The following is a 13,826-nucleotide window of genomic DNA, read 5'->3' on the forward strand; positions in this document are numbered from 1 at the left end:
TATGGCTTTCTTGGTCACTATATGCTTACATTGTATGGAAAAGAGCAGCGTGAGCGTTCTTCAAAATTTCTCCCTTTGTGTTCTATGAGGCGAAAGAAATTCATACAGGTTTGAAATAACATTTTTGGGGTGAACTATCAATGAGTAGTTTGCAACAAAAACAACAGCAAAAGATATAAGCAATTAAATAATATTACCAATCCCATCCAATGTTTTTAATTGAACACATGTTTGGTAAAGAATATGATACAATGACAGAACTAGAATTCATAAAAACACCAATAAATATTGAATAACACACATGGACAGCATTCACACAGCCTAACTCGCACATCCCGCTGAAGAAAACGTTTTAAGAAACAACAGTAACTTAATGTAGAAGACGGTGTTTAATGTTTGATGCAGCAGCAGTAGTGTTTTCTGCCTTGGGTTGGAGAACAGATGGAGAATTAGCCTGTGTGACTAAGGTCCGGGGACTCAAACACATCCAGTTTTTCATTTTAAAAAAGTGAAAAATAAATAAATACATACATACATAAAAAATGAAGGAAAACATCAAGAATTGAAAACAAGGTCTGTACATCACAGAGCTGAGGAGTGGTGCCAAAAGGTTGTTTTGCTACTGCTGAAGGAATGAATTTACTGCTTTTAACAGTAGGGAATGCTGGGTCATTAATAACTAATAATAAATATACAGAAAAAACAGCTTTAACCGTAAATATACATGAAAAATTCATAGGCTTGGTTCTTTAGAGGAAAAGTTAGCAGTAAAATAAAAAAATTCACAAAAAGGTATAAATGTGACTGGATGATCTCATAATAAGTTCACCTCACAGTTCAACTGGATATAATGTAAAGCTAAAGACCCAACCATATCGAGATAAATGTGGCATTTACCTGGGCAAAACTCAGTAGAATGATGAATGGTATTTAACACATTGCTATCATTGTTGCCAAGTTGTTTTGGTTGGTTATTTTCTAGTCCAAGTCGAAAGCACGCAACTTACAGTCTCTATGCTATTATGGCTTGGGTCTCTCCTTCAATGTGAGTTTACGTGATTTTTTAAGTAATAGCACACCTCTCCTCAATATGTCTCATGATCTGAGGTGTAATTCGTATACATAGGAGCATGGAAACCGAAAAAAAGCCTTACAGTATCTTAATCTGTATCATAGAGTCTTCTTTAAGGTCCTCTCAGACAGTGCTAACATCCCAAAGTTGGGTTTAATGATATGACAACCAGCCGGGATGGAATTTACAGATAGGATTATGTGCCTATAGAGTTTTTTATGAGGTAAAGGGCAGACTATGTAAGCATGGTTTAGGTGAACAGGGAACGGCGGAGGTTCGGGTTAAGTATACGAAGCAGCTGCGATTTCCAGAACAATCCGCACTGCCACCGGCAGATGAACTGGCTTCTTTGTCATGGTAATTCCCTGTCTGACACCATCCAATCAAAGACATTTCCAGCAGACGAAGATAACACACTAAAAATTCAGATGTGCTACTCTTGCTGCGAAAGTCTAGAAGGGGATGATGGATGTGGCGCGTTACCTGCAGTCCTGATTAAACAGAGGACGTCGTGCTCCTGTCTCACCTCCACAGCTTCCTCTTTACCTCCAACAATCATGTAAATACGAAAAGGACAAGGTTAAACTCTCGTCACAACGTGCACATTGTATCAAAACGGAGTGAATGGAAAAACACCAGTCGGCTGCAGTGGGTGATAGCAAACAAAGTGTTGCCAGCTATTGTGAGATGCGCAAGAGTATTTTGCATATTTTGCTTGTGAGGAACTCGACAAATCTGGCTGAATGAGTCATTCAAACAAGCCTAAATGAGACTATGTTTCACAAATGTAACTACAAAGGGGAGGTGCAACTAGCATAACAACCTCTGGGATAGCAATTGCTCTTTGGCAATTAGTCAGAAAACTTGCCACAAGAAAATCCCGCAGCTGCCTCTTACGGTTCTCCAGAATGCCTGCCAAAAGACAGCTGTGATCATTCTTTGTTTAGAGGTTCATTTTTATAATCAAGGCTCGCAATTAAGTTGCCACATTGTTAGCCATCTGCCTTCCTTCGCTAGCCTGAGCTGAGGGCTGTAAAGAGCTATTAGTGTGATATAGAGGTACATTAGCAGCTAATATGGATTATTAGGATACTGGGTATCAGAACGAGACTCCAATTTTGACAGACAAATTGCATAACACTGGTACACCTCCTGTTCAATGCAAATCATGCACAGGCATTCGAATGAATCACCAGAAACACATTCAGAATAAGTCCAGGTCTTTTTTCAGCCCAAAATCAAAAGAACTTGATTTAAGTCATTCAACTTAAATTGCATTAAACTGACTTACAAAATGAGTTAAATCTTGTATAATTTATTAAAATAAGTTAAGCAATTTTCAACTTTTGTATGAGTTAAAGCAATGTTAAAAAACGTGTTGTTATAACCTATTGATAATATATATATATATATATATATATATATATATATATATATTTAAAGGGTAATTTGCTTTAGGGATGAGAATTTGTTTTTGCATTGTGACATATTTTTGATATTTTCAAGAAAATTAAATATATATATCCTCTCAAATTCCCATTAATGAAATGCAACAAATCATAAAGTAACAATTATAACAATATTTTTGGTACACTGTAAAAAAGTCGCTGCCTTAATTTTTTAAGTACAATCAACTTGGATGTTTAAATCATTTAAACTAAAATTACATTAAACTGACTCAAAAAGTTGAACATTGCTTAACTTAATTTGACGAGTTGTAATGTAAAAACATAAGTTGTCATAACTTTTTACAGTGTTGGATTTGTACTAAAATGTTACTACATTTTTTGATCAATTTCATTAAATTGGGGTGAAATGTGACCTAGATAGAAATTTACCCATTAATACACGTTCTTCTGCTTTTGGCTAAACTTTGTTTAAAAAATGTTTTTTTCAAAATTAAAATCATCCTTTTCTAGAAGTCGATTGCTAAAAATCTATTTATCTAAAAAAAAGGGGGCAATAACCCCAACATTAATTAAGCTTGCTTGGAAAAAAAAAAGATTAATTGTTCAGATATTCAGACAGACAATTGGCTTTTCACAGTCTCTGAATTTTGGCCAATTTCATTAAAAAAGGTGGATAAAGGGAAGAGAAGGAAAGTGGGCTACGTTCGCAATCTCATGCGGAAATTGAGAGAGGAACAGCGAGAGATAAGCACAAACCCCGGCATTAGAAAAAATGCTATGTAAAATAAAGACTCTGCCCTTTTTTAAGGTAAAGACGATGGTTGAGAGGGCAGAGAAAAAGGTGCAAGTCCTCATTTTTGAGTCAGCTGTCGCAGTGCTATTTGAAAAACAGGACACGCACCTGGTAGGACAGAAAAAAAAAAGTGTGCGTTTCAAACCCACAGTGAGCCCAGACCACATCTTTCGCTCTGAGGAGAACAGAAGGCCAAATGCTGCATCTCAACTGGCTTTCTTCTGCATGACCGCTTGATCTTCAGTGCTGGAGGTATCCCTGTCTCTGAAATTTACCCATGAGCACTCTTAACATCTAACCTGTATGTGATATCGCACCATCTGGATTCTTTGTTTTCGTTCTCGTCCCACCCATGGGAATCCATCCTTGTTTTATTTCTTCCCCAACTGTGCTACATTGAGAAGCTAATTACGGGTGTAGCGTTCTTCCCTCGAGGCTGTTAAAAGTACCTTGTCACTGGCTCAGTTTGATGTGGCGTAGATGTAGCCGAATGCAATTAAGAAGAGTCGAACCTCTCTTTCTGTCTCTCTAATTCTCGCCCTTTTTCTCGCCGACAGGCTCTGACAGGACAATTTCTCCTCTGTGGGGGAAAAAGTAGGAGATCATGACACAGACTATCAATTACAGATGGAGGGACCACTAGTAGGGGGATTTTACAGTGGCATATTTTATCTAATTCTTGTCAAGTCAATACCTGTGAAAGATAGGAAATCTTCAGTCAAGGGTTGAAATTCATCTGCGTTAAGGGCTGCTTAAGGACTTAGCGTAATATTTCAACCCCAAAAATGAGAAGTCTGTCATCATTTCTTCACCCTCATGTCTTTCTAAAACCTCTTTTTTTTGTCCGTGAAGCACAAAAGAATGAACTTTGTAGAGTGTCAAAGCTGCTCTTTTCCATACAATACAATGTAAAAAAGATGCTGCCTTAAATTTTTAAGTAGTCAACTTAGATGTTTAAGTAATTTCAACCTAAATCACATTAAACTGCCTTCAAAAAGAGTTGAATCTTGTATAACTTTTTTTTTTGGAAAATCGCTTTATTTTTTTGACGAGTTAAAGTAGTTTAGTATTAATTAGTTTTAATGTAAAAACATATGTTGTCATAACTTATTGATCATATAATTTTGTACTGTGTAAAAATCAATGTAGACAGCTTCTAAAATTATGAAAAGCACAGTAAAATGATCATTAAAGTATATTCTATGTTCTTATCAAGGTAAACCCCACATTTAAATGATTATTCGCAGAGAACTCCACAGATATGGGTCTGAAATCTTGTTTGTCATCAAGCTGCCAGATTCTACATCGAACATCACAAAGCTACCACTGAGTGAAGATTAACAATAACAGCTTTTGATTATAAAAAAACTTTGTTTCTCGCATAAATCTTCAGAAAACAACGCACAATTACTTTTATGCTGCTTTTTTAATGTTTTTAAATGTCGCCATTCACTCATCCCTTCACACTTCAACGGAGGAAATAAAGTTTTACGGGTTTAGAACAACATGAGGGGGATTTTTACTTTTGAGTTAATTGCACAGTTTACGCTCTGAAAATCAGAATGAGCACCACTCCTCGCAAACCAAAACACATCAATACTCAGAAATACTGTATAAATTAAGTCAATGTCTTACAAAGAGCAAACCAATGGCAAAACGGCCAATAAATACTGCACGAGCAAACGGATACCAAGCATTTCCTGGCCGTTTTGATTTGATCCTGCGTTTTGAAAAGAAATACAATATTTACATGTAGTACCAACTCTCCTGCTCAATTAATGCTTATGTAAAAATACATAAACAGTTACCTAGAGTGTTTCCTACATTGAAGGTACGAAAGAACTTTCCTCATGGTGAATTCACTAAAATGAGATGGAACATTAATGGATAAAGAGATGGAAAAAGTAAAATTGTTATAGTCCTTGTGAGGTCCAGCAGAGCCCCCTCTGATCATAATGGGGGTAAACTGACCCAGGCGAGAAGGGTGGAAAGGTGAAAGGCCGTTGAATATCAAAGAGGCGAAAGGCTGGGGGAAAGGAGGGGATTATTTGGTTAGAAATGGCCGTGACCCTCATGTTGACCTCGATGACCTCCTGACCCGTGCCTCTTGTGCTTTCTGCGCTCGTGGTGGGACTTGTGGTGATGGCGTCTGTAGCGGTGAGATCTCCGTGCTGAGAATACAAAAAAAGTATCAAGTGTGAATGAATTTGGTGATTCGGTTCTTTATATTGACTTCTAGCTAATAAAATCTGGACACTCACACTTTGTACAGATGATCTTGGGTCGGTCCCATTTGCCGTTGGCACGACACTTGGTAGTGGGGATGTGGCGCTGGAGGAAACCGTCACCACACTGGTAACGCACCACAGAGTGTATGTCGTAGTGCGAACGCTTCCGACCAATCAAGAAAGCGTTGTCCACGGTGGGCGGAGCTCCACATAGGACTGCAAAAAAGACAATAATGTAAGATTACGAAAACATAAATGAACCTTGAATCAACATCAAATGAATCAACATTCTTTCTTAATATATGTTTGTGGAAATGTTTACAATGATGTCAGATATTATATTATTTTCATGGTACGGTAATAAATGGTGGCTATATTATTTTGTTCAAATAAAATTAAAATAAAACACTAAAGGCAACCGTATGAAAATGAAAATTTATTTGATTAATTTCCTTAAGATTACATTTAACAGTATTACTAAATTGGTGTTTTTAAAGCTTAACTTTTAATGATCATTAGATGGAGGCAAAGCTAAAAAAGTAAAAATAAATACATAAAAAAAATTAAATAAACAATTTTATTATAAAATGAGAAAGAATAAAACAAATTAAACATGAATTATAAATAAATAATTTTACACTAACAACTAACTTATTATTATAACTAAATTATAAATAACTATAGATAATAAATACAAAATAATTGTAATATAAAAATATAAATCGTAATAAAAAATTATTTGTGCTGGAGATATCATTACAACACAATATTACAATGTACAGTATGAAAATTAATTTTATTTTGCGATTTGCTAAAGATTAAATTTAACAGTGTTATTAAATTAGTGTTTTTAAAGCTTAACTTTTAATGCTTGTTAGATGAAGGTAAAGCTAAAAATAAAAATAAATACGTCAAAAAATTATAAGAACACTTTTATTATAAAATTAGAATAAAAACTAATTAAACATATTAGTTATAAATGAAGAACTATTTTTTCAGGGGCGTCATGCAAGCCAAAATTCGGAGACGTTGCAATTGTTTTTTGACGGGTGATATGGATCATGTTAGGAGGGGCCAGGGGTTTCTCCCCCTGAACATTTTTAAATTCTGGCTGCTAAACATACCATTTCAATGCAGTTTGGGAGGGACAGAAATACCTTAACAGAGCTAGCAACAACCCTCCTCTATCTGAGGACTAAGTTAAAGTATCTATTTTGTAAGTTTATGTAAAAGACAGGTTGATTAAAGAACTGTAAGCTCAAATTCAAAAGCTCTTGAAGTCTACTTCATTAAAGCATGTTTACACACACACTTTCTGTACACTTAGGCCTATTACACATGATTTTAAAAACAGTACCATTGCAGTTTTTATGTTATGATTTTAAATTGGTATGTGACCTAAGAACGATCTTACATTAAAGGTACATAAAGGTGCTGAGGTCTGACTTTGTGGTGCTCTAAAATTAAGTTATTTTAATATTAATATGTGATGAAGGACTTTGAAAGAAGTTTGACAGATTTCAGTGCTGAATAAGGTTAACACTACCCCGTTTATTTGAAAATGGTTAATATTTGACAGAAATGTAAAAAAGTAATCAAATCAAATGTAATAATAACATTACTTTAGTAAAATCATTGAAATACTGTAGTTACACTGCTACCTTTTAATATCATCCGATAACTAATTCAATGCCGATTTGTTGCTTTGCCCACTTACCACTTCAAGACCATCTGTAAAACATTGTCAGCTCAACGTGCGAGACGCGCATAGCGCTCTAGATTTGATATACACAGACACCATATTAGCAAAAAGGGGCGGGGTGATGCTGACCGATTTATTACACATCCAGAAGAATACATTTGAATCGTTATAGGCACTGGTAATTATGGAGCATAATAGGAATAAAGTTGTGACAAAAAATTTAGCAGGGAGGAAAAATGTGAGGGGGCACGTGAATGGGCATGACGCCACTGTATTTTTTTATAATAACTAATTATATATAATAAAAAAATGATATATAAATAATATATAAAATTGTGAATATATAAAAAATATAATAACAAATTTACTACTACTACTATTACTACTACTACTACTAATAATTTTGTTTTCCCCCAGTCACCAGTCACATAGATCCCACTTTTAAAGATATAATCAATTCCTGGTGGATAAAATAAAAAAGTCCCACCTAACATTTTTTATTGAATACTCATTGAAGATTTATATCTTGACAAATCAGGAGTGGAATATAAAAAATATAAAAAAAAATATTACAGACCCTAAAGCACCATAGCCCAGTGACATAAGAATCTACAGCAGTGTCTCACGGTGACATTTGACTAATTAAACAGGGTTAAAGAGCTTGTTTCACTGCAGTTCCTTTTACTTTCATTAGGTGGAGCCCTCGGAGTTGAACCTCAGTGTATTGCTTGACTGAAGATGGAAGCTGCTGCAAGTCGGCCTGTTATTTTGTTGCAGTGGGCCAGTAAACACCACAGGGAACCAATCAGGGCACATGCAACAGTTAGCTTGTGGTTAACAGCTCCTCATATTCACACTCCTAACAGCCAAGCTATAATCTAAGACTTGCCACTATAATCACCTCAGTATGTTCATTTGGAGGGAAACATCTTAAAGCTGACCTGTGATTTGAGTATTTAATGTCTTCACTCCGGCAGACTTTATGGCCTTGGCACTTTTCACTTTAGTTTTTCCCTTTTACGTAAGATTTCCTTTATCAAATGCTCCAGAGAAAGTCGTGGCATTAACCTCCGTGAATCAAATCAATTCTGGCAAGGAACTGCAGGTTATCTGTAGCTCAGTACGAGCAGGAATCGCCAGCTAATCAGTGACGCTATGAGCTGGAATTGATCTGGGAAGTCAGCAGCTGGTTGTGAGCTTGATGAGTTTTGTTGTATGCCTTTTCAGGTGGGGGGGCTTCTTTGTCTGGAGAGAAAGCAATGTGACCTTCTAGCTTGAGGACAGCAGGCAAATGTCACACTTAAAAACCTCAATCCTCGATCCACACAAGCCCAACTCCGATTCAGCAATATATCATAAATAAATAATAGACCATAAAATCAATCAATACTCAATTCTGGACACACTATACACTCAGATACAGCGGACTCAAAAAGTATTTGGACAACTAAGCCATGCTTAAAAATGTATGAATGTCATTGAATTATATATTTTCACTGAGAAAACAAAGATATAAACAATTTGAACAAATATTGTGATAGTTTAATCAAACTTGTAGGGTCATTAAAAACTAATTTCTAATATGTATATATATATATATATATATATATATATATATATATATAGATATTTAGATATTTTACTGAGTTCGATTAAACTATCAAAATGTAAGGAAAATATATATATATTATATATATTATTTAAATAATTTAAATATGATGGAAGACCAAAGCACTGAACTTGGTTAAGGTATTTATCTGACTATATATATATATATTCTTTTTTTATGCAAATTTTTTTTTAATGAAAAACAAAAAGCTCACAGGATAAACTTAATTGGTTCTATCCTTTTTTTATATGACACCAGCCTGGCCAAAAATAATTTCACCACAATCTGGCATGTTTCATTGCATTATCACAAATAAAACAATTGACTCCAAACACAACTAGGCAATATGCTTAAAAATCTGTAATACATTTTTAATAATATTTGAATAAATGGTGAAGATGGACCTTATATATCATCTAATGCAATTGCATCCACACATTAAATAAATAAATTAACATACACGTAAAGTAATAAACACATTTTAACTAATACATTTTAAATTTGCCTTACTTTTAAATTATGTTATATGCGGCAGTCATTTGAAGCGATTAACAATCTCACTTTTGTGTTCAACTGCAAGTAAAAGCATTTTTACAGTGGAAAAAGGAAAGTGGTTTATCGCAGCGCTACCATATCGACCAGCCAGAGCAGAATGCCCAAGGATGCATCACACCTCATTCATCCAAATATCAAAACTGGCAGGGAAAAGTCAAGGTGATTCAATAACAGAGACATAGATAGGGGTTATTGGACTGAGTCAGCATCACCCTGAGACTTGTGCTGAACACTTTGGACTCAGGCATCTTTACCTCCAGCAAAATCTGTAGCTCAGCATACAAACTATTACAACAAGAGAGAATCATACTGGCAGTAGGTCTGTTTAAAGCACATATCTCATGAGATAATACCATGTATTGCTCCTCTATGCTCTTGAGGGATTCTATTATTGTATTAAGGCTTCACTGGAGGGATTGCATGATCAATAGCGGATTGACAGATTGAATGATAGAATAACTGGGGGAGGGCTGATGGACAAAAAGGGACAGCGAGGCAGGTGGTGGGGGTGGCTGAAAATGTTTCCCAGGTGGTCTTGCAAATGACAGCTGGCTGAGCTGTGTATCCGTGCCAGCCTTGTGTTTGCTTAAAATTGAACAAGCACACCATCGATTAAAATCAGTGGATTTAGAGTAACCCCTGTGCACACCATTACAATAACCATTGTAATGTGTATTTTTGAGCCAAGACTTGTTTCATTTAAACATGTATATTAAATGTAAAATTTATTAGAGGATGGATTTCAATTAAATATTATTTAAAGGGTCACTGTGTAATTTTTAGCGGCATCTAGTGGTGAGGTTGCGAATTGCAATCAACAGAAGTTACGGAGGCCGACAGGAAAAGATGTCGTCGTCGCAAATGAACCATAATGATGTGAAGACAGGTGACACAGATGATGATAACGAGGAACAGGCTGGTAAGTGAGGGAGTGAGTTCAGGTGTGGAGACAAGGAGGATTCTGGGTAGTGTAGTGCAGACAAGGACAGACAGGTGCAGACGAGGACTGTGACATTACTCCCCCCTCCCGGTAGGCGTGACCTCACGCCTTAGAACAGGGGTGGGAGGGTGGGCATCCTGGAGTCCGTGACGGGAAGGCGGACCGGGTGCATGAGGATGGACTCCAGGATGGACCAGGCGGCCATGGCGGAGCAGGACGTGGGCGTGGCCATGGCGGAGCAGGACGTGGGCGTGGCCAGGGGGGAGCAGGACGTGGGCGTGGCCAGGGGGGAGCAGGACGTGGGCGTGGCCAGGGCGGAGCAGGACGTGGCCAGGGCTGAGCAGACGAACCCTCGGGCGTCCAGGGTGGAACCGTCGGACCCTCGGGCATCCAGGGCGGTGGAGACCCTTCGGGCGGCCATGGTGGCGAGGACCCTTCGGGCGGCCATGGCGGCGAGGACCCTTCGGGCGGCCATGGCGGCGAGGACCCTTCGGGCGGCCATGGCGGCGAGGACCCTTCGGGCGGCCATGGCGGAGAAGCCCCTTCGGGTGGCCGTGGCTCCTTGGGCGCCCACGGCGAGGGCCTATGGCCCCCCCCAAAAGAATTAATGGGGAGAGTGACAGAGTCATTACAAGTCTCTGGGCTGGACGGAACCGGCGGTGAAGGCCCGGCTATGCTGGACGGAACCAGTGGTGAAGGCTCAGAAGGGCTGGACGGGACCAGCGGTGAAGGCTCAGAAGGGCTGGACGGGACCAGCGGTGAAGGCTCAGAAGGGCTGGACGGGACCAGCGGTGAAGGCTCAGAAGGGCTGGACGGGACCAGCGGTGAAGGCTCAGAAGGGCTGGACGGGACCAGCGGTGAAGGCTCAGAAGGGCTGGACGGGACTAGCGGTGAAGGCTCAGAAGGGCTGGACGGGACCAGCGGTGAAGGCTCTGTGCTGGACGGGACCAGCGGTGAAGGCTCTGTGCTGGACGGGACCAGCGGTGAAGGCTCTGTGCTGGACGGGACCAGCGGTGAAGGCTCTGTGCTGGACGGGACCAGCGGTGAAGGCTCTGTGCTGGACGGGACCAGCGGTGAAGGCTCTGTGCTGGACGGGACCAGCGGGGAAGGCTCTGTGCTGGACGGGACCAGCGGTGAAGGCTCTGTGCTGGACGGGACCAGCGGTGAAGGCTCTGTGCTGGACGGGACCAGCGGTGAAGGCTCTGTGCTGGACGGGACCAGCGGTGAAGGCTCTGTGCTGGACGGGACCAGCGGTGAAGGCTCTGTGCTGGACGGGACCAGCGGTGAAGAGGGCTTCGAGCTAGGTTCATGGGCTGTGACGAATGTGTGTGCTGCCCACACACACAAAACAGCCATGGATCTCACAAGGAGCACTGCCTCCTCCAGAGCTGGCTGGACGGTCTCTGGCTGGACGGTCTCTGGCTGGACGGTCTCTGGCTGGACGGTCTCTGGCTGGACGGTCTCTGGCTGGACGGTCTCTGGCTGGACGGTCTCTGGCTGGACGGTCTCTGGCTGGACGGTCTCTGGCTGAAGAAGCTCAGGAAGGTCGTCAAAAAGCTCAGACTCAGGCTCGGCAGAACATGACTCAGGGCCCACAGTGAGGGAGGATCCACAAACCCACAGAGCTCTGTCCATAAATTCAGCAAAAGAAAGATTTAAGTCTTCTAGCAGCAGTATCTGGGTTAGTGGATCATCCAGTCCTCTCCAGAACCGCTGCTTTAAGAACTCCTCCTCCCAGTAAACGTCCTGATGCAGATGCAGGTAAACTGCAACAAATTCCTCCAGAGAACTCCCATTCTGATTAAATAGCAAAGCCTCCATAGCGTCCTCCATATTTTGGTCGGTTCTTCTGTCACGGGTGGTGTATGGCAGGAAGCACGAAGAGACGAGGAATTCAAATAAACAATAAACTTTACTATAAATCAAAACAACAAACAGGTACAGGCAGACAGAGCGGATGCAAACACCAGTTAACATAGACGAGAACCGACAAAGACAGACTGAACAGAAGAAACTAAATACAGAGACAAATGAACCATAATGATGTGAAGACAGGTGACACAGATGATGATAACGAGGAACAGGCTGGTAAGTGAGGGAGTGAGTTCAGGTGTGGAGACAAGGAGGATTCTGGGTAGTGTAGTGCAGACAAGGACAGACAGGTGCAGACGAGGACTGTGACAGATAAATTAGGTTTACTTAATTATTCAGTAAAATAATATGTTATTGCGAATATTATTGTTACTTGTTCATAATTGTATAAGTGTTTTATCCGCTGACTAGCTAGGTTCTTTGCACGAAGAACAACATAGTGACGAAACGCATTTATCCGTTTAGGGCTACTGTAGAAACATTTCGATGTAAGGGACCCGAGGTGTATGTATATAGAAATGGCTCATTCTAAGGTAATAAAATCATAACGGTTGTTAGGTCTTTATACACCACTGAAAACATAGTAATGATATTACATTTCTGTCAACAGATCCTTCTAAACATTACACAATGCACATTTAACTATTTACAGTAGATATTTAAGTTAAACATGTAATTTGACATCTGATTGAAATTCTTATACCCAATATAGTGTTGTTTTTGAAGATTTTTCTGTAGCAAGTTATCATGTGCCAATTAAGCCTACCACATACGCTCAAACACATTTTTAATAATGACTTGAGTGTAAGTTATGGAATGGAGGTCAGAATTTCAATTGGAATTGAGAAACGTGATTTTTATTGGCTCTCCAGAGCAGGTCCATCATGGTCTGGACCTCTTGAGAGGGATTCTCTGATGAACCTGTTCTCCGGTTGGCCCTCGTGAACCAGAGGTGCCTCTTTAAATCTAGCTAGGGCAGACAGACCCGATGGATTCCATACCCTCAGTCTGCTTCGTATGTAAATGACCAGATAAAACAAGTCTAATGAGTCCATAGTGGTGTGGGTGAAGCAGACTGCGTCAGACCTAGACAGCTAAAAGTGGCTGAAGAAAAACAGTCATGTCCGTCATGTCATGATCGAGGCTTTGAACACGCAGCCCTCCTGAGGACCAACCATCACATCCTCAGAACAAAATGAGTGACAGTTATTGCTGAGGTCCTTGTCTGATTGCAAAAGACGTGAGAGGAATTGGTGAAGGTAGAACTGCTGAAAATGAAGCCGTACAAACTGACATAAAAAGAAAAAATGGAAGGGAATGTATTTGGAATATGGGACTTTGTTACAGAAATAGTTCCCCCAAAAATGAAAATCCTGCCATCATTTATTTACCCTCATGTCGTTGCAAACCAGTAGGAGTGCGGAACACCCAAAAAACAAAAAAATATATTTTGAAGAATGATGGTAACCAGACCATCGACTTTTCCCATTGACTTCAATTGTATTTTTTGACATATAATAAAGTCAGAAACAGTTCGGTCACCAGCATTCTCTAAAATCTCCTTTTATTTTCCACAGAACAAAGAAAGTCATGCATGTTTGGAACGACATGAGGGCAAGTAAATGATGACAGAATTTTTTTTTTTG

At 39.6% G+C, this 13,826-nt stretch overlaps 1 protein-coding gene across 1 annotated transcript in view; it reads right to left on the reverse strand.

The window, feature by feature from the left end:
- Positions 1 to 4,290: 4,290 nt before the first annotated feature.
- The window catches only part of ncanb (neurocan b), a 148,854-nt gene continuing 139,318 nt past the window's right edge, over positions 4,291 to 13,826 (reverse strand). Inside the window, exons 14-15 of the mRNA XM_077226413.1 lie at positions 5,536 to 5,718; positions 4,291 to 5,445 (exon numbers count right to left, since the gene is read on the reverse strand). Of these exons, the coding sequence (XP_077082528.1) occupies positions 5,327 to 5,445; positions 5,536 to 5,718 (302 nt within the window). The 3' untranslated portion in view covers positions 4,291 to 5,326. The remainder of the gene's footprint in view (positions 5,446 to 5,535; positions 5,719 to 13,826) is intronic.

Source organism: Siphateles boraxobius, unplaced genomic scaffold, assembly GCF_051911475.1.
Source record: "Siphateles boraxobius isolate OS27281-9 unplaced genomic scaffold, OSU_SipBor_1 13, whole genome shotgun sequence".
NCBI lineage: Eukaryota > Metazoa > Chordata > Actinopteri > Cypriniformes > Leuciscidae > Siphateles > Siphateles boraxobius.